This window comes from Gigantopelta aegis, chromosome 3, assembly GCF_016097555.1.
Source record: "Gigantopelta aegis isolate Gae_Host chromosome 3, Gae_host_genome, whole genome shotgun sequence".
Taxonomy (NCBI): Eukaryota; Metazoa; Mollusca; class Gastropoda; order Neomphalida; family Peltospiridae; genus Gigantopelta; species Gigantopelta aegis.
Genome location: NC_054701.1, coordinates 90,222,074 through 90,246,961, shown reverse-complemented (window position 1 = coordinate 90,246,961; position 24,888 = coordinate 90,222,074). Strand labels below are relative to the sequence as shown.

The 24,888-nt window shown below is 39.2% G+C and overlaps 1 protein-coding gene across 4 annotated transcripts in view; it reads right to left on the bottom strand.

Moving 5' to 3' along the window:
- The window catches only part of LOC121369305 (nuclear receptor corepressor 1-like), a 102,331-nt gene that overhangs the window by 35,987 nt on the left and 41,456 nt on the right, over positions 1–24,888 (bottom strand). For all 4 annotated transcript variants that reach the window (XM_041494274.1, XM_041494275.1, XM_041494277.1 and 1 more), the window contains one exon: positions 21,015–21,130. In XM_041494274.1, coding sequence (XP_041350208.1) covers positions 21,015–21,130 — 116 coding nt within the window. The remainder of the gene's footprint in view (positions 1–21,014; positions 21,131–24,888) is intronic.

Sequence of the window (24,888 nt, the reverse complement as noted above, 5' to 3'; positions counted from 1 at the left end):
CCCAATTTCAGACTAAACAATTCCCAATCTGAATGTATATAATTCCCATTTTAAAAATTATTATATAAGACAAATCTTAAAAATGATGTAATACTTGACAAACACCCTTTCCCACCCAACAACATTTCTTAACATAAAACAGATAACTTGAATAAATACAAGTATATGTACAATATTACTCTTTTAAATTCTAACTTAGCTTAGCAAGATGTTTTTGAGATGAAACTGAAATTTCCCTTTTTTTTGTAAAATAACATTAAACTTCACAAAGTCAAAGCCATGTCAGGTGCCATGTAAAATTTTACAAATTAAACCCTGGTGTAATTTGTATGTGCACAGTACACCAAATTATGTGGCCTCTTAGTACATATATTACAAAAATGGCTCCGCCAGTGAGGCAAAATACAATCTAGATAAATGTCATTCCCTGAACTGTGCCTATGCACACCTGTCTGTTCCTAGTCACAGCTATTAGTTCACAAGACAAATTTATGCAAAAAGCATAATGGATTGTGGCACAAATGTGACACATTATGACCTATGGGAATTTGACATGCCTTGGTGTGTACACAAAGATGCCAGTAAGAGAACACCTATGTGTTTGGATGATTCCCAACCTAGTAATTTAGCCCTGACAATACAATAATACGTGGTTCTGCCACACGTGTGTCGCCGCCCAGGTCCATAACCTGAAACCCCTGAGCACTATGTGCACTCAGTTCATACAACATTACACTATAACAATATTACAAAAGAAATGTATTGATACTCCAGTAGTAAATTAGGCATAACTGGAAAAAACAACAACCCCACCAACAAACCCACCAAAAACAAACCTCTACTAAAAAATATAAAAAAATCCACATCTATTTGTATTCGAGGTTCGGGGACCAGTGGAGGTAAAGATTTGTGTGTATATCGTGGGTGGGGAGGGGTGTGGGGACAGAAATCAGATGAACCACACACACACACACACACACACACACACACACACACACACACACACACACAAACAAACAAACAAACAAACACACACACGTTTATTTTATGCCCCACACAAATTAGCCCTGACTATCCGAGTCTAGATGTGTACAAGTCTCTATTTGTTAAGTCTGACTTGTGATCGTGTTATCAAGTGCCGACTTTTCCCGCTGGAGCAATGGGTACAATACAATCCGACTCTGCAGGTAGTACCCACGCATCAAGGAATAAACAAAGCATTCCCAGGAAGCCCGACAATCAAACACCGTTTAAGTGGAGCCATTTTAAGTATGCGTTCATACTCGGTGAACTGCCATCCATTCAGCCTACACACAAATTGGTTTTTGCCTAACAAGATCTCCACACGCCCGTCAGGTCGGAGTACTGGAGTGCGGTAATCAATTACAGCTGGAGACGAAGTCAACGGTCCATAGATCCCAGCCTCCAGTGGCAGTCATTAAACTCTGACCGGCAAGCTAACCCAACCTTCTATCATATCAAATAAGACAAACAAATCAGCCTACATTTTACTGCATTTTTAATTTATTGCCAATCAAGGTTCACACATCAGCTCTTGAAATTAAAAAAATATATATAACCTCAGCAAAAACTGAATTTAATGCTGAGGCAAATGTAGCTGTTTCAAAATACACTTTTCCTATGAGTTTATTTTGTTTAACAACACCTCTAGAGCACACTCATTTATTAATCATCGGCTTCTGCATGTCAAACATCTGATAATATTGACATACAGTCTTAGAGAGGAAACCTGCTACATTTTCCCATTAATAGCAAGGAATCTTTTACATACAGTACCCAACAGACAGACAGGACGGCTTATGATATACCAGTCATGATGCACTGGCTGGAATGAGAAATAGCCCACCAATGGGGATCAATCCTAGACTGACCACACAGCTCTTTACCACTTGGCTACGTCCCTCCCCATTGCATTTTAAATGCCTTTACTAGTATTGTCTCAAACTATGTCCACAGAAAAACCCCAAGAGTACCGGTGAGCTACATGATATGCCTGTCAGAAGTTAATTAGTAATATTATGATGGGAGAAGTTAATTAGTAATATTATATTAACTGCGAAGGCTGAACTATATTACTATGCAACAGACTGTCATGTTTGATACAATACAGAACATGAGATCACACACTGTAATAGGGTTTTCGCTACAGATTTAATCCAGGGTACACCTTCGATGGGTAACAATGCCTACCAGCGCTCGTTCCCAAGTTTTGGTAATTTAAAAAATCATTTCAACAATGCCATAATGTACATGAATATATAAAGTATGACAAATACTCTGATGAAATGCTCTTTGCATCTTATAAAATGTATGTTTATGGATTTTTATGACTATGATGAGATACTGAAAGATAAATTGCTGTTTGTCTGAGACTGTCACTGATATATGTCATTGACACTGAAAGTCATACAGGAACATTTTAACAACTTTTTAACATTAAAAATTATATCTGAAAATTTTATGGTATGCATTTTTACCCATTTTATCCTCAGGAAAAATTCCTGTGTAAATACTACTAATAGCTAATATGATGTAAACAGACTGACATATATTTGATATGATACAGTGCATGAGATCAGACATTGAAATACTACTGCTACTACTAAAGGCTAATATGATGTAAACAGACTGTGACATATTCGATATGATACAGTGCATGAGATCAGACACTGAAATACCACTACTATTGTATTTTCTCATGCATTATGCGCACCCCCCACTTTGAACATTTATTCCAAGAAAATAAACATGAACCACAATATAATGCACACCATTTTTAAAAACCCACAAAACCATAAACATGAACCACAATATAATGCGCACCATTTTTTTAAACCACAAAACCGACAGTGAATACAAGATGTACAGTTTTACCCTGGTCACCAAAATTAACTAAAAGCGAAAGCAGCGGTATATTCAAGAAACAAAACTTAAGTTAGGTATTTACATACATAGATCTACATGTCACAGAAAACGTAGGCTAGTCAGGGTTCACCCTGGATCAAAAATACCTGTAGCCAAAATATTAGCCAAATGGAATTTTTATTAGCCATATTGAAAATGCTTTAGCCAAATTTGTTTTATGCAGTACTGTATAGAGTATTTATATATGAATATGAAAATGTATCTTTTTCAGCTAATTGTATACAAACTAGAATAAATAGGAATAACAAAACCTCAATGGGTTAGGGGCAGTTAATATATTACTTCAAGTTTTTTCAGCGGGGGTGGGGTTGGGATGGGGTTAAGCAATATCTTCAGTACTAGCCTAGTACGTGCATACTTACATGTCACACATGCATAAATCAAGACTTTATATACCCATACACTGTAAATGACTAATAAATAAATTAAAACAAAAATATAGCATATACATTTGGTTCTCATGCCTAGCGTGAACGTGCTAGATTTCTAATTTTATAGTAGTGTTGTATATTTCCGGTTTGACGGAAATGGCCGAATTAAATCTCATGGAAATTAAAAATATTTATGGTCCATTTTTGTCATTTTTGTGCACTTTTTAGCGAGGTATGGATGCTTTTGTACATTTATTTTACATTTATTACAACCATCGAAAGTGAAAAACATTTTTTTTTAGAGGGTTTTGATGTTTCGTTGTAGGGCAATTCCACGGTAACTGACACAACATTCATAGATTTTTTAACATCTTAATTTTTTTTTTTTTTTTTAAAGTATTCAATAAAATTCTTAAGAGTGTTTTTGATTGAAACAAATATGTTGTAACAAAGAAAGAAATGTTTTATTTAACGACACACTCAACAAATTTTATTTACGGTTATATGGCGTCAGACATATGGTTAAGGACCACACAGATTTGGAGAGGAAATCCGCTGTCACCACTACATGGGCTACTCTTTCCGATTAGCAGCAAGGGATCTTTTATTTGCGCTTCCCACAGGCAGGATAGCACAAACCATGGCCTTTGTTGAACCAGTTATGGATCACTGGTCGGTGCAAGTGGTTTACACCTACCCATTGAGCCTTGAGGAGCACTCACTCAGGGTTTGGAGTCGGTATCTGGATTAAAAACCCCATGCCTCGACTGGGATCTGGACCCAGTACCTACCAGCCTGTAGACCGATGGCTAACCACGATGCCACCCTGACGCAATGAGGTCATGCAATAAGTTCAAGTTTTTATTCATAAAAGTCTATTCCAAATTTATTAATTTGTGTTGTTTGGGAATTACCATTAAGATGTTACAAACAAAATGCAATACTTACCTTTATCATATTCATTCAATTTTAATGACATTTTTGAAAAAAGATTTCATTGCAATTTGGGTTCTATTCTTAAGAGGAAATAGCACAAATTAAAGATGGCCAGCAGGTCACATGACAGTTTTGAATTAAAACCTGGGTATTTTATGGTTTTTTGATTATTAACAAATAATTCTATATGAAAAATAAAGGCATAACAGGGAAAAAATTCTTCACTCCAGAGGTATCATTTTTCGTGGAAATGCCCTGTAATGAACATTGTCAATAACCTGTAAAATACCATAGACTACCGATCAACAATTTTTTATGGGTGATCGCTGGACATTTTTAAAAGATACTTTTTTCTATTGTCATGTATAATGCACACACCCATTTTTAACCTGTGGGAAAAAATGTGTGCATAAGACATGGAAAAATACGGTACTACTAATTTAAGCTAATATGATGTAAAAAGTGTAAAACTGCACCAAGCAACCTGACTCGTTGCACAGTGTACTTGAATGTCTGCAGGAACGCACTCCATCAACGCTCCACAACAATGGTGCACAACAGCAGCTTCATCATCATTTTGTCATAAAACACCCTTTAGGAAAATCCATTTCCGTGTGGGCTTTTTTCTCAGTCAACTCTATTAGACACGGTTGGAAAGTAATTAGTTCCAGCTTCCTAAAGGCAAATATTTTTAAAAGGATTGATATTTATGAACAGTATACAAAGGAAAAAAACCCAAAACGGCTTGGTTTATGGACTTGATGATATTAAAAAAATATGTTTTAATGTAAACATTTACATACCCAGTACATGTAGGCATACTAGAGGTATTAAAACCGTCTGAACCCTATGTTTTACATAAAAAAAAAAAAAAAAATATATATATATATATTTATCATATAATATCTTACATTTTCAGTGTACCGTATTTGACTGGAAATTAGCCCATGTCTTTGAATAAGCCCCCCTCCGTTTTGTTAGCATTTAAGAAATTAGGCCCTCATTCGTAAATAAGCCCACCCCCAACTTCGTCACCTTATAAATAACAAAACTGCAAGTGTGCTCAAAGTTCATTTAAAAGGTCATACCTCCTGCAGATAACTAAACACAAATGTAACACAATATTTTACCACCAGTGAGATTTAGTAGTGTAACAGTAACAGTGTGTAACATTGTTTTCAATTTCATGTCTGCAGTATTTCTTTGAAGTACCTAAACCCAAGTCTGAACTAAAACCAATGTCTATTTTTACCACCACAATCGGTCCGCAGTTAATGCTAATTAGGCAAATACCTTATTCTGATTGGCTAAGAACAATGGCCTAGATTGACAATTCTTTGTAGTGTAAGCTGGCTGCCTGTCAGAAACGTGTGTATACACTATTGAGTTTGTTGTTTTAAGTCTTCTCAGCATTAAATTTTGAATGTAAATAAACAGCACTGGTAAGTAATTGTAACATAGAAGGTGTGTTTCTGATAATTAGATACTAGTAAAAAAAAACAATTTAATTAATAAACAATTATTATTTATTAATAACAAATGGAACACTAATTAATAGATGTGCTACTGGACGTTTTTCATTTTCTTCCTAGTTCATTTAATTATTATTTATTTTAATTATTAGTTTTTTGTGTGTTTTTTTCAACAAAACTGGCCCCTTGTCTGGGAATTAGCCCACCCCATGCTAAGCTTACAATGAGTTGTCTTGGCCCCCATGGCTTATTTCCTGTCAAATACGGTAATCAAAGTAACTTTGCAAATAGATGTAAATTAATTGAGGTCATGGCACTAGGTTTATTGACAATTAAGCAAACGTACTTGTGTGACACTCCATAATTGATGTATGCATTCATAGTCATCGAATAAAAACATTTCAATGGCAATTTGACACTGAAAGCTGTCCAGCGTTCAGAAAACAAAAAACGTTAAGCCCTAGTTTGTTTTGATGTAAGGACATCTAAAATGACGTCATTCGAGTTTGACGTCATTTCCATTAAAAAATACACCGCGCCACATATTCTTACACCGCGCCACATATTCTTACGTCATTTGAATATCTAGTAATGGCGGACTGGAATTAAAGTTGCGTGTACAGTTTACAAAAACATGTTGTATTAAGCTTGAGATTATATGATAAAGAGATTATTACCCTTGTGTATTTCGGTATCGTCAATATCATATATTAGGAATAAAAATAATGTATTATGCTCGCCAGAGGCTCGCATAATACACTTTTTATTCCTAATATATGATATTGACAATACCGAAAAACACTCTGGTAATAACCTCTCTATATATAAAAAGAGAGAGAGAAAAAAAAAAAGGATAGTCAGTGCAAATTTACCCATTATTACCCCAGCGTGTACTTATAACTGGGAAATTAAAAATAATAATTTACACTACCCAAGTTTCACATATCGCTACACAATTTTAAAACACTAAACAGTAGTTGCTAATCAATATTCAGTTGAACCAATATATCGCTGATCAAGATTTTGAAAACAAAATGTTCCCTGTTAATGCAGGTACAGTGCATTTGATGGCAACTGTTCATTAAAAGATGGCAAAACCTGACATTTCAACTATTTTACCAATGAAATTTCAGAAAGACCCAAAACTATTCACAGATACATGTAAGTGATTGTACAAGATGAAATTTGGATACATAATTTTGAAGCAAAAAATCCCCAAAAGAAAACATGAAATGGCAGCAACCTGATTCATGCCCTACAGTGAGATTTCATTCAATTCAACTTATTTTTGTGCTTATATTCAATTAAGATGTCCTTAGCACAACCTCAGCTATCTGGGCTGTCTGACCAGGACAGTTGGTTAGTTGTTAGTGGTTAGTGACAGAGAAGAGGGTGTAGTGGTCTTATATCTACCCATTGAGTCATTAAAACTCGCTCTGGGTGGGAGCCGGTACCGGGCTGCAAACCCTGTACCTACCAGCCTTATGTCTGATGGCTTAACCACGACACCAACAAGCCAGAGAGTTATTATGGCTTCACTTTTATCACACTGTCTCAGGTGGCTGGCTAACACAGGTCTGACTGTATGTTATGTAAATGTATATTAAAACTCATCAAACTCATGGCAGAGCTTAGTCACATCATCAATACACAGAAACATTATTTGTGGCTGATTTCTAACAGGTAGGAGTGCCACGGAATTGATTTTCATCAGACTGTATTGACTGGTTTCCCAGCCTCTTTAATTTTTTAGTATCACTGTCAGATTCTATTGTGGAGCACTGATTGTTAATACCAGTCTATTATACAGATTCCCAGTATGTTCGTATGTATAATCTGAGTAAATCTGGCATATTCCCGCAACTAAATTAACTTGTCATTAATCCTAAGTTTTACTTCATATGAGTAGACAGACAGACAGACAGACAGACAGACAGACATAACCAGCAACTGTAAAATTAAATTGAGCAAATATTAACAAAAGCAAGAACTACCAATTCACAGATTTTTATCAATTAATACCTCCAATGAAAATATTAACTCTGAGGGTTAAAATTCCTAGTCAGTAATCATAATGTAAGTCAACTGCTAACTGTTACTATATTTAGTCAAAAAGAACTTTTAAATATATATTTTTTAACCTTTAAAAAAACAACAACATAACCATACATACAAAAAAACGTAGTATTTAACACAAAATGTTTCGATTCTACCAGAGTAAACCCACAGTTTCTAATTGGCTGTAGACAGCATCACAAGAACACAACAAGGATGAATAACAGGGGCAGGGAATACAAGCTAAAATTAGTTTGTTTTGTTAAATGTCATTTGGTAATTTTGACACATAGTCTTCAGAGGAAACTGGCTACATTTTCCCATTACCTAGGATCGTTTATCAGGGCTCACCCTGGATCAAAAAATACCTGTAGCCAAAATATTAGCCAAATGGAATTTTTATTAGCCATATTGAAAATGCTTTAGCCAAAATTGTTTTACACAGTACTGTATAGAGTATTTAAATATGAATATGAAAATGCATCTTTTTCAGCTAATTGTGTACAAACTGGAATAAAACTGAATAACAAAACCGTATTACCTGATCAAAATCAAAGACAGCAAAGGGGGTAGGGGCAGTTAATATATTACTTTGATTTTTCAGCGGGAGTGGGGTGATGCATTATCTTCAGAGTTGGAAGCCAGTACCCCGTACATCCACCCCCACTTCTAAGGCATATGACATTAAATTAACAAACAAACAGAAATATGGGGGTGGGTGGATATTTATGGAGGGTGTTATTTTTTCTTTTGTCCTTTTTTTCCCCAAATAAAAATTTGAGGTTTTTTTTTTTTTAATATATAGATAATTACTTCTTTAAATAGCAATCTTTATGTTAGTTTGAACTGCTTTTTTAATTTTTTTTAAAGTAACCCATCAATTCCCCACCCCCAACAATTTCATAATTTGTGCCATGTTGTTGCTGTTAATTTCAGCGTCGTGTTAAATGTTTGTGATTTCTGCTCGTAAAATACCTAGGCTAATTCCCAAACAAAAATGCGTGCTTGCGGCTAGGTTGTTGCAAGGTAGTTACAAGGTTGTTACAAGGTAGTACAAGCAATGCAAGCTATTTGCAAGCTAACATTTAGCTCGCGTAAGGTAGTCAGTATTTCTGCAAGCTTGCCGCATGCATATTTTCATTTGTGAAAGCATGCGCAAGCTTGCTGCATGCATATCTTCAACTGTGCAAGCTTCCCGCAAGCATGTTTTAATTTTTGCTAGCTTGCTGCAAGCATATCTTCAACTGTGCAAGCTTCTCGCAAGCATGTTTTCATTTTGCAAGCTTGTGCAAGCTTGCTGCATGCATATCTTCAACTGTGCAAGCTTCCCGCAAGCATGTTTTCAATTTTGCTAGCTTGCTGCAAGCATATCTTCAACTGTGCAAGCTTCCCGCAAGCATGTTTTCATTTTGCAAGCTTGTGCAAGCTTGCTGCATGCATATCTTCAACTGTGCAAGCTTCCCGCAAGCATGTTTTCATTTTTGTAAGCTTGCTGCATGTATATCTTCAACTGTGAAAGCATGTCTACACTTGTGGAGAAAAAGCTAAGTCCAAATAATTTTCATGTTTTTTTTTTTTTAATTCATAACTTCTCATATGATTTATCAAATTCAGTGGGAACAGTGGCTAAACAACCAAACATACATGTTACAGATTTAGATAGTATTTACAATAATAATTAAAACAAAATTAATACAATATGGTTAAAACAGAATCATCTTGTAATAAATGGATTTTCAATTGGCCCCAAAAATAATAACATATGCATGGCCATGAGACGATGACATGGGCCTTGTTTGGTTGAAATTAGCCTGGTGGAATTTGAGAAGATGTTGAAAATGTCTGAGCCAATCAGAGGCCAGGGTGGCCATCTTGGATTTTGAATCAGCCACAAAAATAACAACACTTAGTAAGTCATGAGTGAATCATTTGGACTAAGTTTGATTGAAACCTGCCTGTCTCTGTCTCTGTCAATCAAAGGCCAGGACAGCTATCTTGATTTTAAATCTGCCCGAAAAATAACAAACTTGGTCAGGGCCATGAGAGGATCATTAGGAATACATATGGTTTAAATTTGCATGGTGGAACTTGAGTAAAAGTTAAAAATGTCTCAGTTATTCAGAGGCTAGGGCGGCCATCTTGGAATTTTTATTGGCCTGAAAAATAACAACACTTGGTCAGGTCTATAAGAGGATCATTTGGACCATGTTTGGTTGAATCCTGCTTGGTGGAACAGGAGAAAAAAGAAAACAAGAAGAAACAAACAAATGACTTTACACCACAGTGTGGATCTCCAGATAGTGGAGGAATATAACATAAAACAAGAAGAAGAAGAAGAATATAGGACCAGGAGCTTTTTAGCATATTAGTTTAGTCAAGACTATCCCACATAAATGGAACATGTCTATCAGACAGGTAAACTAATTTTGTAGCCTAAGTATCTGACAACATGTAGCACCTATTTTTTTGTTTTAACTGTTCATGTTTTTCACTTTAAAACCATTGTTTTTTTTTTTAAAGAATTATACAAGATGCAACATGGCTGCCACTGATGCAAGCTTGTAGGTAGATCGTCGCAAGCTTGCAGGAAGCTTGTCGCAAGCGTGGGGGTAGCTCGTCGCAAGCTTGCGGGAAGCTCGTCGCAAGCATGCGGGAAGCTCGTCGCAAGCTTACAGCAAGGTTGTAAAAAGGTTCCAAATACTAGCTTAAACTGAATAAGCTTACGGGAAGCTCGTTGCAAGCTTGTGGCAAGGTTGCAACAAGCTTGCTGGAAGCTCGTCGCAAGCTTGCGGCAAGGTTGTAAAAAGGTTCCAAATACTAGCTTAAACTGAATAAGCTTGCAGGAAGCTTGTCGCAAGCATGCAACAAGCTTGCGGCAAGGTTGCAAAAAGCTCGTCACAAGGTTGCAAGAAGCTCGTCTTTTTAAAATCCAGCTAACTTATTAAATGTCACCTCACAGTCTTACGAATTTATATCTAACATTACAGGGGACAATCTTTCGAAATCTGAGGGAACCGGAAGTCGGTTTACGTGGTTTTTACCTAGGTAACCAATTGTTCGGTTATGTGAATTATATTTGCGTAACCCGTGGGTTACCTGATCGGTTACCTCAAAATTATGTTGAAATTATATTTTAAATACATAGTTTTTAGTTGAAACATAAAGTTAAAACAACTACTAAAGAAAACATTTTACAAAAAAAAAGAAAAAAAAAGTCTTTAATGCTTGCCAAAGTTAACAATATTATAAAAGAACTGAATATCAGCCCCAGTACTGAAACAAAATACAGGGGCGTAGCCAGAAATTTTCTTGGCATTACGCACGCCAAAGGCGTGCCCGAGCGGGGATATTTGGTGGGCCTCCCCCTGTGAAAAGTTTGGAACTCAGGACGCCTATAGATGCAATCAGAGCCTTTTCGGAGGCTTTTTTTTTTTTTTTTTTTTTTTTTTAGTAATCTTTGTTTTCGAGGATATTTTATAGAACAATTACAGACGGCCTCGACCTATTCCCGGATTTTGTTTTTGCATTACTCACATGTGTACTGTGCGTAATGGGCGCTACGCCTTCGAAATATATACATAATCATTTGGAGGGATTCCTTTTTGCGGTGGCTATGCTAGTTTCACTTTATCGATGGTACTTCTATACTACAGTGACGTCCCAAATGTTTGGGTTTTTTAAAGCTCATTATGCGATGTTAGTATTTTTCATTTTTTGTGACACTTTTGGATTCCTGTTTACGTTAAAACTGTTTTTAACATATGTAACATTGTAGGTAATCCAATATTATGTCTGCATATATTCCTTTAGAGATAAAATAGCAGCAGATAACTTAGCCGTCCCCAGCGGTCTGAGCACATTTCTTTAAAACTTTTGGCTCTACTCTATACTGGACATTTACTTTAGATTGGTTGCAAATTACAACTGTTGAAATATAACGTTGTTTACTGATTTGCTGCGCATCAAGTATCTAAAATTCAGCCTAAAACATTTGTCGAAATACTAGTAGTATGTCTGCGTGAATAAACGTCCTGTAATCGTGAAATTTGCAAGTTTTAATTTCTGAACGTTTACAGGTCATGACATAACCAGTTTGCGGTTCGCGTAAATTTAATTTTGCGTAACCGACACGCGAACAGAACGGCGGTTCGCGTGAAATATTGTGCCCTGCATTATCTAACAAATATGATTATTGTAAACTAATTTTATTCAGTGTACGTTTAACTGCAATTTGTATAAATACTGCATGTTCATTTATGGCGATCGCGATCTGCATGCATGCTCTCGACCATGGGTACGAAATTAACAAAGACAAAGAAATAAATGACACTGCAGTTAGGTATTCATTGATGCGAACAACTATTGTTTTTTACAAATTTACATCAAGATTTAATCCTGTGTAATCGTATTGTTTAATGTCCGCAACGATTTCTCTTGACAAGCGGGTGTCAGTCGACTTTGAAGCGTGACGTATATTTGCACCGAGCTGTCCTCAGTTCAGCAAACGAACGTTCTTCCTAACGTTCGCGAACTATTTGATTGGTGTCCGTCGTGTCCATTTCGTTTAACGTGAAGCACACAAACCAGTGTAGCGAACGTTTTGTTTTCGCTCGGTCTGGTTGAACTCAGACTTGGGATAGACTACATGTCTTTCGACCCCGAACTAGCATGTGTATTCAAAGGGGGTGGGACGTAGCCCAGTGGTACAACGCTCACTCGATGTGCGGTCGGTCTGGGATCAATCCCTGTTGGTGGGCCCATTGGGCTATTTCTTGTTCCAGCCAGTGCACCACGACTGGTATATCAAAGGCCGTGGTATGTACTACTCTGTCTGTGTGATGGTGCATATAAAAGATCCCTTGCTGCTAACAAAAAGAGTAGTCCATTAAGTCGCGACAGCGGGTTTACTCTCTCATTATCTGTGTGTTTGACGCCATATAACCGTAAATAAAATGTGTTGAGTGTGTCGTTAAATAAAACATTTCTTTTTCTTCTTTTTTGTGTATTCAAATTGACATGCATTGTCGGTCTGTTTTTATTATTTTGGTTCAAAGACCTTACAAAGTTAAAATAACAAGTTACAGATCTTGCAGACTTTGATTTGATTTCATACATTATACATGTTGAATGCATGCCGTTAAAATTAATAACCGTAATTATTAAAATAAGCAAACATCATTAGGCCTACACTGTATTCTGGATGACACCATTTCTCGTTACTGGTCGCGAGATCGCTGTTATGTTAATTGAATATTTGGTATTATTATTATGTTTGAGGTGTTGGACCGATTATGTAACCGTTTGTTCACATCAGAAGATAAAAAATGGCTTAGCCAAAGTTTTAGCCACTTGCACATTTTATTAGCCATTTTTTGTAAAAATTAGCCAATGGCTAATTTGGCTACCAACAGCGCGAGCCCTGGTTTATATACACTTCGCAAGACAGGATAGCACATACCACAACATTTGATATACCTGCTTGGAACAGGAAAACCCCAGGAAGAGCAAATAAGATAAAGCATAGTAGCCAGAAAAAAAAAGGAATACAAATTTGAATTTGATAGCTTAGTTTTGCTTAAAGGTCAACTTTATAAAATAAAAAAGTTAAAACTAGATGCAAATGTTTTAACAAGATATAGTCAAATATCAGAAGACAATATGTATGTTTTCAATTTCAATAACGGCTATTTCAATTTTATACAAAATACTGAAAATCCTGCTATAAAACTTCTTTTTTTTAAAGGAGAAAGGACCAAGTGTTAACTCTCTTATATAGTGAAGTACAGTCAAACGTTGTCTAACAGGCACCTCTATATAATGGCCACCTGCCAATAATGGACACCCTGAAATCCCCCCAATGCATTTCTTTCTTTATTTGAAATATATAGAATGGCCACTATTTTTCATCAAAAATAAGGTCTGAACCTGCATTAGCAGCCAAATTATTATTTAAAAAAAAAAAAAAAAAAAAAAATCGAAATTCTTCCCACCATATATGATTGTACAGCGATTTAGTTCCCAGTAAATCCTATTGTTTTTTGCAATGCCACCATTGTTGTGTCACGTAACTGGAAAGTTTGGCGATTTGATTTGACTCAACAAAAAACCAACTTATTTTCATGTTATCATATGATGTTATTGTCGTAAACATATATACGTTTACTAATACTAAGCATTATTTTAATCCATTTGTTGATTATGTAAATATCAACAGCTGTTTGGTTCTGGCGGTTGTATAATTTGCATTCGATAGTTCTGCTCGAATCGTTACTCAATAACAAGGCGACTTCTCATTGGCTATAGCCTAAGAAAGCAGAATGTATTACGGTATCTGATTGTTGCAGTATTATCAAAGGCAATTATAACCAAAGTGCCTGAGTAGTCCCCACTGTCAACCAGGCATGATTGTTGTTCACAAGCAGTATGCACCAAGCGGCGAACATTTATGAATTTAGTTAAGACAATATGCTTTGGTAAATCGTGACCTTTGTTTACCAAAATTGTTTTGTTTGCAGTTCGCGAAGTAATCCCAATGCAAGTACCGTACCAATGGATTAGCGGCAACATAAAACTAATAATGAGTTAAACATGCTACTTGAGTAATCATTAGAAAATTTGTTTCTAATTTTCATTATTATTCATACTTACCTAGTGCTAGCACAACAAATATGCTATTCAACCTGAGTCATACCTACACACTGCAGAATTCTCTCCCTTGCCGGATATGCGCAATGCTATCCTTGCACGGGCTACCTGTAACTTCATTCTCGGTTCAAAGTCCACCCACCGAGGGAAAGCCTCATAGGGGTGGGTGGGAGGTATAGTTTGTTGTGCTAGCACTAGGTAAGTATGAATAATAATGAAAATTAGAAACAAATTTTCTAATAGTCTTATTCAACTTACTGTGCTAGCACAACAAATATGCTATAACGGACGTGCAATGACACCGTTAGAGCACGTGAATTCAACATTAATGGGAGGAGGTAAGAAAATAGAGGACTTACCCGTACCCAAAAAGCTCCTTTGAAGTAATGACATGGAGATAGGACGAACCACGACATACGGTAACAAGGAGTCAAAAAACTTTTGGGAATAAAAAGGGGCTTCCCAAAAGAAAAACTCATCCCCCATGAAAAGGAGGAAAAACATCTCCCCAGGGAGAGGAAACGGTAGACAACACTACAAAAAACCCCATCCCTCAGAAAAGAGTGGAGTGTTAAACATGTCCGAAGTGTGAAACGATGGCAGTCGGACGGAAAAGAGGTCGACCCCTTTCCGTTGCCCTGCGCACAGACACGACGTGTTGAGCCGCAATGACTGTCTGGATCCTAACGCGTACCGTCAGGACCAACCGCCATATCCCGGAAATAGAAACGGTCAAAAGTGTGCCGTCCTTTCCAAACCCCTGCATTCATGACCTTTATAATACTAAAGAGTCATGAAAATTCAGGGAAGCAGAAATGGCTCGGATCTCATGTGGTTTAACAGAGAAATTCCGTAACACATGATCACCCGCCATCTCATATGCTAGCTTGATGGTAGCTGCTTTCCATCGAGACAAAGCATTTTTGTGACATCACCCGGCCTAATGGTATAAGAAATAAACAATCTCTTTTTACCCTGCCGCCGGTTTTCGTACGCTGCAAATAATACTTCAATGCTCTCACCGGGCAAAGAAGTCTATCCGAGTTATCAGATGACAGTGTACGAGATAAACTGTGAATGACAGTAGGTGGAAACTCTTCCCCCTGGAGACTGGTTTTTTAGCAACAAAGATAGGGTCGGTACGTAAAGTGACAGACCCGTCCGAATTGTAATCAACCAAGTCATGCAAAAAAGCATGTATCTCACTGATCCGACGACAAGCTGCCAGTGAAACCAGAAACAGAGTCTTCCACGTCAAGGCACGAAGACTAGCAAACCTCAACGGCTCATAAGGTCGCACCCTTAAGAGCATGCAACACCAGAAAGACATTCCATTTCGGAATAATGGAAGGTCGTTTCACCCGTGGATTGTAATGATTTAAGAAATCATGCAACACCAAGTTGGTAGAAAAGTCACGACATCCACACTGTTTAAGAGTAGTGAAAATCGCAGCTCTGTGACTTTTCACTGTCATGACTTTAAGTTTTCCTTTCTTGGACCAACGCAGAGAAAGTACTCCGCTAAATCGTTGACAGTAGGCGATAAGGGATCGAAATCCCGTGCGTTCGCCCAACGAATCCACATACGCCAGTGACACTGATAAACCGACTCGGTAGATTTGCGCTTTGCTGAAGAGACGAGATGCGCAATTCGTGTCGAAAAACCTCTGCGTCGCAAGGAAGCCCTGATAACCTCCACGCGTGAAACCGGAAGACCTCCGGCTTCGGATGCCACACCGTCTGACTCAGTCGCTGGCTGAGTAGATCGGACAACACTGGTAATCGGAACGGGACTGCCACTAACAGTGACAGGAGCTGTGGAAACCAGGGCTGCGCCACCCACAGAGGAGCTATCAACGTCACGTGACAAGGTTCCTGACCACTTTGGTCAACACCTTGCCGAGTAGACAGGAGGAGGGAAGGTATAAAAATCCAGTCCCGTCCAATCCATACTTAACGCGTCGTACTCCAACGCCAATGTGTCCGGTACCGGGGACACGAACACCGGCAATTGGTTGTTCAACCGTGTGGCAAACATGTCCACCTGTGGACTGCCCCACACCCGAAGAACCGCTGCGACCACCCCTTTGTTCAACATCCACTCCGTCTGAACAGGGGTATGTCGACTGAGGGCATCTGCTAAACACATTCACCGATGAAGGAATGTGTTTCGCCACAGAGTGGTCCCTAGTTGGTCGCAGAATTCCAAAATCGCAAGAGCTTTGCGACCCAAAGTCTCCGATTTGGTTCCACCCCAACGATTGAGATATGCCACTACCGACGTATTGTCGCATCTCAACAGAATTCGACGGTGTCGAAGAACACACCGGAAATGAAGACAGGCACGATGCACTGCCTCCATCTCCAAACAGTTGATATGAAGCTTCCTCTCGGAGAGATTCCATACCCCTGAAATGTGTTGATCCAACAGATGCGCCCCGTACCCGTGCAGCGACGCATCCGTGAACAGGATCAGATCCGGAGCAGGGGGGTGCAACGGAACCGATAGGGACATGCACTTGTCCGACAGGCACTCCTGTATCGGATGAGTGAACCATGGGCCCAGAGGCACTATCGTGTCTCAATTGTGACCGTCCCACCGTGGGGACAAATGCCACTGGAGTGGTCGTTTGAATCGTCTGAACCGCACGATCAATGAGGCCAGAGATTCGAGGTGGCCCAACACCACGTGGAGAGATCGTACCGTAGTACTTTACCACACGTGTAAAAGCATGGGGACTCGTCGCCAAACCGAACGGGAGCACACGAAACTCGTACGCTTTCCCGTCGAACAGGAAGCGCAGAAACTTCCAAAACGCCTTGTGCACCGGGACATGGAGGTATGCGTCTTTCAGATCGATCGACACAGCCCACTCCCCAATTTGAAGCAGGTTCCGGACCGAATGAACCGTTTCCATTTTCATGGAAGGAACATCGACGTAGACGTTCAGTGGCTTCAAATTTAGGATTGGTCTCCATTCCCCATTTTTCTTCCGGGCGAAGAAAAGATGAGAATAAAATCCCGGAGTGTCCAGACTGACTCTCTGGATGGCCCCTTTGTCGAGAAACTCGGGGCAATCATACTCTCCACTAAAACGCTACCGATCCGCGGACGGTAACGGCGGCATTCTCGGAGTGGAAGTAAGAGGGGGGCTCGAAGAAAAGAAGGGTATTTTGTAACTGTGTCGAACGACCGACAGAACCCAGGGGTCGAGACCCAGGCAGCTTGCACCAATTTCGAAGGAAATGGCGGAGCCTGCCCCCCAACGGGGGTATGGTTTCTAACGGTACCTCCGAAAGCAACTGCCGATCGTTCACGTACCCTCACCCCAACCGCTTTACCACCCGTAGGCGCAACGCCTTTTGGTGGACTGAGAACGGAACGCAGTACGACGTTTGCGTCCTCGCTTAGCGGAAAGACGGGTTGTTACCTGGTTGCCTCCTAGTGTCAGGAACCCTAGGGATCTGAGCCGACTGTAAAAAAGCAGCCTTTTTTACAGGAGGAGGCTTGAAACCCCGAAAACGTGGACCGACGTTTACCAGAGGTTGAGGGTCGAGTGTTCGGGACTGGTCGCGACAAATCCTTGTCTAGGACAATATTAAAATCGGGACCCGAAAAGTAAATTTTCCCCGTTACCGAACGTGTACGAAAAAACGTCTTCGCAACGTTTGACGCACTCAAAACCCGCCAGGTAATGGTCACGCCGTAACAAAAGACTGTTCGCAAACAATCGCCAGATAACTGAGCGATATGCTTAGAGGCTTTTGACGCAGCCTCCAAACAGCCTTTCGCCATCGCGGGAAGGCTCTCGACAGCCTTATCCAAGCCAAATAGGAACGTACCTAAATGGTTATTAACCTGGAACATCGACTTAGCCAGCCGTTCGAACGATTCCAGATCCGCGATTGGCAATGACACATGCGGCGATGGGGAACATGCGGCTCGGACACTAGCGGGAACGACCGCCGGATGTTCGAGAAAATCCGCCCCCAACGTCTCATAGGAGTCGGCACGAAAAATGCGCGCTCCCGTTAGGATTTTCCCCGTAGGCAGTGCCGTTGGGTACTCATCAACACCCACTCCCAGGATACGATCACTGCCAGTGATCAACACATCAATGTCACAAAGTGAACTGTGCGCCTCCTGTGCAAGTGGTAAACCCGACTCCTCACGAGGAGTGACCAAATTCAAAGAACGGTTCCCGAAGGAGACACCCTTGAATGTAGGCTGGGCCTCAACCTGAGGTATAGCGTCCCCGCATACCTGTCGGACCTGGTCCCTGACAAAAGCCAGAACCGCCGGATAATCGCACTCCTCCTCTACCTCCGAACCGAAGTGAGAGAGAGCTGGGTCAGCGACAGAATCCGGTCCAACCGACGCTTCCTCTGAAGCCAGGTCACTGTCCACTGGATCCCGAAGATCGATATGGACTCCTCCCTCTAATCGAGACGCCCCTGGGGCAGCGTCTCCCGAGACGGAAACAATAGGAACCGAACGACAATCCCTAACTGCATCGTCAAACTGCTGTCGAGACGCAGTTTCTGCTGGTTTTGGCGGAAAACCAGGGGGGGGGGGGGGGGGGGAATGGGAGCCGCACCCGTCGGTCCCGTCTGCGAAAGCAATGATCCCAACTGAGGCGAAGCGTTCAAAAATTCCACAAAACTCCGAAACAACGTTTCCTGAAAACCTAACGGTCGTTCCTGCGCCAAGTGCAGAACGGTCGGAGTTTGCGGCCACAGAGTACCCCCAACCGAGGGGTATCTGCGCGAACCTCGTCCTCTATCGAGTAAAGTCGAAGAGGTAGGGACCAAAGACGGTGCAAACTGTGAGGAGATGTCCGTTGCTACCGAAGTCACCGGACCCTTGGGGTAAACATATGCAAACGGAGGACCCAAACGGGATGAGTCCTCCACCCAACGGTAAACATCGGTCGGGATGCCATCAGAGACGGATCCCGGCATCGGAACAACTGGCTCAGTTCGAAGCAAACTGGCAGAACTCTCCTCGGGCCTTGAGAATGCTGAGGTGCCGAAGCGACTGTCAGCAATCGAAGGCAAAGTCGGGGCCACCTGCTCTGCGGACGAAGCAGTGGACCTATGCACAACGGAGTGCATGTGCTCGGTAACCGATGAAGTCGTCAAAACCGGTGCCGCGACGACTGCCACCCTGCCCCCCTTCTGTTTGTAAAGGTAACCGTAACGACGATGGCGACGCCCGCGACGAAGCCACACAAACAGAGGAAGGCGCCGTCACTAACGAAGACGGCTCACGTACCACGGTCACAATAGGAGCCCGGGGGGGCGCTCTCCGAAGTATCTGTAACTGTACTCGTAACACGGACCGAAGAAGAAAAAAACCCTTGTGTTTCCCCCTTTCCGGACACTTTTCGAAGTGTCTACAGACTTATGGGACCTACCCACTAAGTCCGACTTGCCGACTACTGCCGAAGCAGACGACAAGATTTTGCTGGTACCCGAAACCTGAGTCTGCGAAACCGAACCGACCCCACTGGTCAGGAGACCACGTGGCGCAGATCTCACACTGACGGTCTTGAGAACAAGACCGACAGTCCGGACACAACACGTGTGTGTCTTTACGTCGTAAAAGAAATGGACAACCATCTCGCGCACAAACTTTCCGTGCGCTAGCTGTCAACGAACTCGCGTCGGACATGGTAAATTCAACACAGAATTCCCAACTACCAACCGTATGTCAAGTTCAACCAAAAAAACAAACACAAAATTACAAGTAAAGAAAACTTTTTGCCAAAGCTTAACAGGTGTTAACAGGTGGACTGCAGAATTGAGAAAATGAAGTTACAGGTAGCCCGTGCAAGGATAGCATTGCGCATATCCGGCAAGGGAGAGAATTCTGCAGTGTGTAGGTATGACTCAGGTTGAATAGCATATTTGTTGTGCTAGCACAGTAAGTTGAATAAGACTAATCCCAATTAAACAAAAGTAAATTTCAGTTTTATGTTATTTATTTATGAACCAACTGTTAAAACAAAATGCCACCAAACAATCATTCTGCCTTAACTTTAGAACAACAATTAGAAGTTATCAGTTATTTTATAGTGGAATATGTTAGGGTCTCGATTGAATATTTTGGGACCTCTGTATAAAGGCCACCTGTCCATAACGGCCACTTTCTGTTGGTCCCTTGAATTGTGACGTAATTTGTATGACTTGCTGAAAACATTAAAATGATGTCACATATAAGATATCCTTGTTTTTGGATAAAGCTTAGTTAACCTTTGATTAGATTCAAAAGCTTAAATAAAACCTCTAAGGTGTTCTCGCTAGGTGAAAATTAAAATTAAAGGAGGGTGGCCGTGTGGCACCACCCTCTTCAAAAAAAGAAAAAAAGAAGAAAGAAAAGCGAAAAAAGAAAAGAAAAAGGAAAGCTTGGTTACCATATATCGGCAGAATGTGAAAGGAGAGCAGCAAAATTCAATAGTGGAGCGGGCCGCCCCACTTAAATGGAGCAGCGAGAACACTACTCTATAACCAGTGAGTACCCACAGGGCCAGATTGGGCTGTGCCTGGCCTTGGCTGTGTATGTGACAAAGTGCAATGCACTGAATACCTTTCTCGGTCCACCGCCCCTGACTGCCCATGGTACTCAGGAAGCAAGGTTGGTCGACGCTTACTCGTGCTGGCCTGCAGGAACTCCGGTTGTATGCGATCACGGAAATCGGCTTGCTGAAAGACGAAATACCAAACATTAACTTCTGTGTCATTTTTATTACAGAGTAAAATACCAAACATTAACTCCAGTGTCATTTTTATTACATAGGAAAATGCCAAACATTAACTCTAGTGTCATTTTTATTACATAGGAAAATACATGTACTACCAAATTAAGAATAATTGAAAAACATTTTCAGTGGTGTCACTCCATCCAGTGCACCACAACTAGTATATCAAAGGCTGTGGTATGTGCTATCCTGTCTGTGGGATGATGCATATAAAAGATCCTTTGCTACCACCTGTAATAGAAAAATGTAGTGGGTTTCCTCTAAGACTTTATGTCGAAATTACCAAATGTTTGACATCCAACAGTCGATGATTAATAAATCAATGTGCTCTAGAGGTGTCCTTCGTGATGATAATGCAAGCATGATACCAAATTATGAGTACTTTACAAGATTTTCATTTGTGTCCTTTGTGATAATAAAGGAATTGGCATGGATATTTTAAAATCCCTGTGAAATCTTCAATTCTATTATTGGGGGAGGATGTATCCACCACCCACAGCTATTTCATATAAAATTTGTTTTGGATACAAGTATCTTGAAAATCTACTAATTTTTACTTCAATCTAGAAAGCATGTAAATTGAATGGTTTCAAGTTCTTGCCAAAATTGTGACAAATGACATTAGTCATCTATTTTCAGTGACAGAAGTCCAAAGTCCTTGCTTTTATTCATCTCAATGCAGTTTTTGTCAGCGTAAATGTCATGTGGAATAGAACATGGTATTTCTTTAGGAAATTCTTTTGGCTCCAACAAATTAAGAATTGAAATTAAAAAACACATACTGGTACTGGTATATAAATCAATTTACTAGGGAATATTTTGTTTTCCAAATTGGGATTAGTGACCATTGCTGATTATAAACTACTCTTTAATGTTTTAGAACTGTGTATAATGATCTCTAAAATTTGAATAGTGAATAGTGATACAATACTGAACACAGATTATATAGAGAATAACTAGTTAATGACATCGGATATGTGCTTTATCCTGTGAAGATAAGAATGGGAAATTCCGTGAAGCTCTGCTGAGTGGAATTTCTCATTCTTACCTTCACAGAATAAAGCACATATCCCACGTCATTAGCTAGCTATTATCTTTATCCTGCAGACCATAAAAATTAAGGGGAAAAGCTATTATTTCTGTTATTTCAGCCACATAATACGATGACCTAAAAGTCAAATGAGTGATTTTGTAATGTATGCTGTGTGTGTGACATCATATGAATGACGTCAAAAGTCATATCCTGCTAGTAACAGATATGACTTTGCTTTATCCGATATCATATTTTGTCAACAGAAATGGTGGTTGCAGGATAAAAGGATACATTGTACATGTAGATGGTTATGTCAATGTCAGTGACCGTTACATCCATACACTGTACATGTCGATGGTTATGTCAATGTCAGTGACCGTTACATCCATACACTGTACATGTAGATGGTTATGTCAATGTCATGACCGTTACATCCATACACTGTACATGTAGATGGTTATGTCAATGTCAGTGACCGTTACATCCATACACTGTACATGTAGATGGTTATGTCAATGTCAGTGACCGTTACATCCATACACTGTACATGTAGATGGTTATGTCAATGTCAGTGACCGTTACATCCATACACTGTACATGTCGATGGTTATGTCAATGTCAGTGACCGTTACATCCATACACTGTACATGTCGATGGTTATGTCAATGTCAGTGACCGTTACATCCATACACTGTACATGTAGATGGTTATGTCAATGTCAGTGACCGTTACATCCATACACTGTACATGTAGATGGTTATATCAATGCATGCTGAAAAAAAACCCCTGATATAATGAAAAACCCCAACAAATAAATAAAAACAAATTCAAATAAATAAATTAAATAAATTTAAAAATTAACAAAATTTGAAAAAAGAAAAGAATTTCATATGTGTTGTGATGAACATCTCTATAAGTGCAAATATAAACCAAGTCTCATTATGTAGGACTTACAGTTTGTGAGAATTGGAACTACTTGTAAATGCAAAAGTTGAGACCTTTTTATTTTGTAACGGTGAGATAAAAACAAGTGACAGTAAGAAGACACAATTCAATAAGAAGAATCTGGTATATCATTTGTCATTGACAAAGTAATTATTTGGTGCAATGAATTATCCAAATGAATGATAAAACATTAAAGTATCCTTGATGTCACTAGTTGCTATAGCAGCTGCAAGGTTGCGGCAGTTGCTAATTGTGAAATTGACATTATTCAGCATCTTCTTAACTGACCTTGTTGAATGGTCTTAACATTGATTATGGAGCGATTAAAAGCATACTTAACATTTGTTATAAATAATATATAATATAATAAATAAATCATCACATTTGCATGGGTGCCACACAAAATTTATGTATGTTGTATGTGAACTGTTTTTTTATTACCTACGAGGTACAGCATAACGAGGGTCATATTTATTGTACGATTTCCCTCGTATGTCATAACTAAATCATATGTCCTCCTGACATTGTCGTTTAATGATTGGCTGTTGTAAGAGTACATTTCTTTCTGATTGGCTGACACGACATTCCACAGATACTACTTTCTTCATTAATACATTTTTATTTCGAGTGTAAGCTGATCACATGCCGTAATGACAAATACGTGTTTTTAATTAATTTAATAAAACATTAATTATTTATGATAACTTGTATTATATTACGATGTAGTTGTGACACATCAAACACTTAATTATGAATGTAACGTTCACAACTGTTAGAAATCTATACTAAGGTCGACAAGTCACTTTTCGCACCCTTGTTTTGGCTTTGTACATAATAAATGTAGCATATCTTACCGTAATTTCACTTGAAAGCCATATTTAGTAAAAGGTACAATGTTTTAATCACAAGATTTTCTTCAAACACATTCAGGTGCGTTAAGAATGTTCAAAAAATAAATAAATTCAATAGCAATTTTGCACTGGAATTTTTCTAGCATTCTTAAAACGGAAACGTCATGTACCCAATTTATAGTTATTGTAAGGAGATGCAAAGTGACGACATTGGAATACTGACGTCATTCAAATTCAAAACTAATTATTTCAATTACTGTGTATTTGTTTGCTTTTTAGTATACACATACTTTACAATTTACAGCTGTTGATACATGTGTACTCTTTACTTATGGGCATATAAATATCACGTAACTTTAGAACAGGTTGTGATTTGGTTTTCAAGACATCAATGAACAAACATTACTCCGCCGTTAAGGAACCGTTAGTTTGTAAACAATGACTGGAATGTTCATTTAGCAAGACAGTTCTACAGTAATAAACAGAATATTACATTCGTGTACATGACAGACGATGTTTACGACACTCGTGTCGTAAACATCGTCTGTCATGGACGCTCATATAATATCCTCTATATACTTCCACCCTTACTAAGGTAGTAAAATACTTCCATTCCATAAATTTAATAAGGCACTCTTACAGTTTGTACAGTAGTTTTAGTACTTTGGATCATCACCAAATACTGGTCTTTTTAAATATAGACTCAAGAAATATTTTCTAAAATAATATCATTTGTACATATGTTTATTGCCATATACAGTATGTATTTTCTACTTGTTCATAAATGCATGTATTGTAATTCTGTATTGTTTGTACCTGAGGGCCTCAGGGAAGATTAGCTTTTGTTAACTGTGTTACCCTCACTAAATAAAG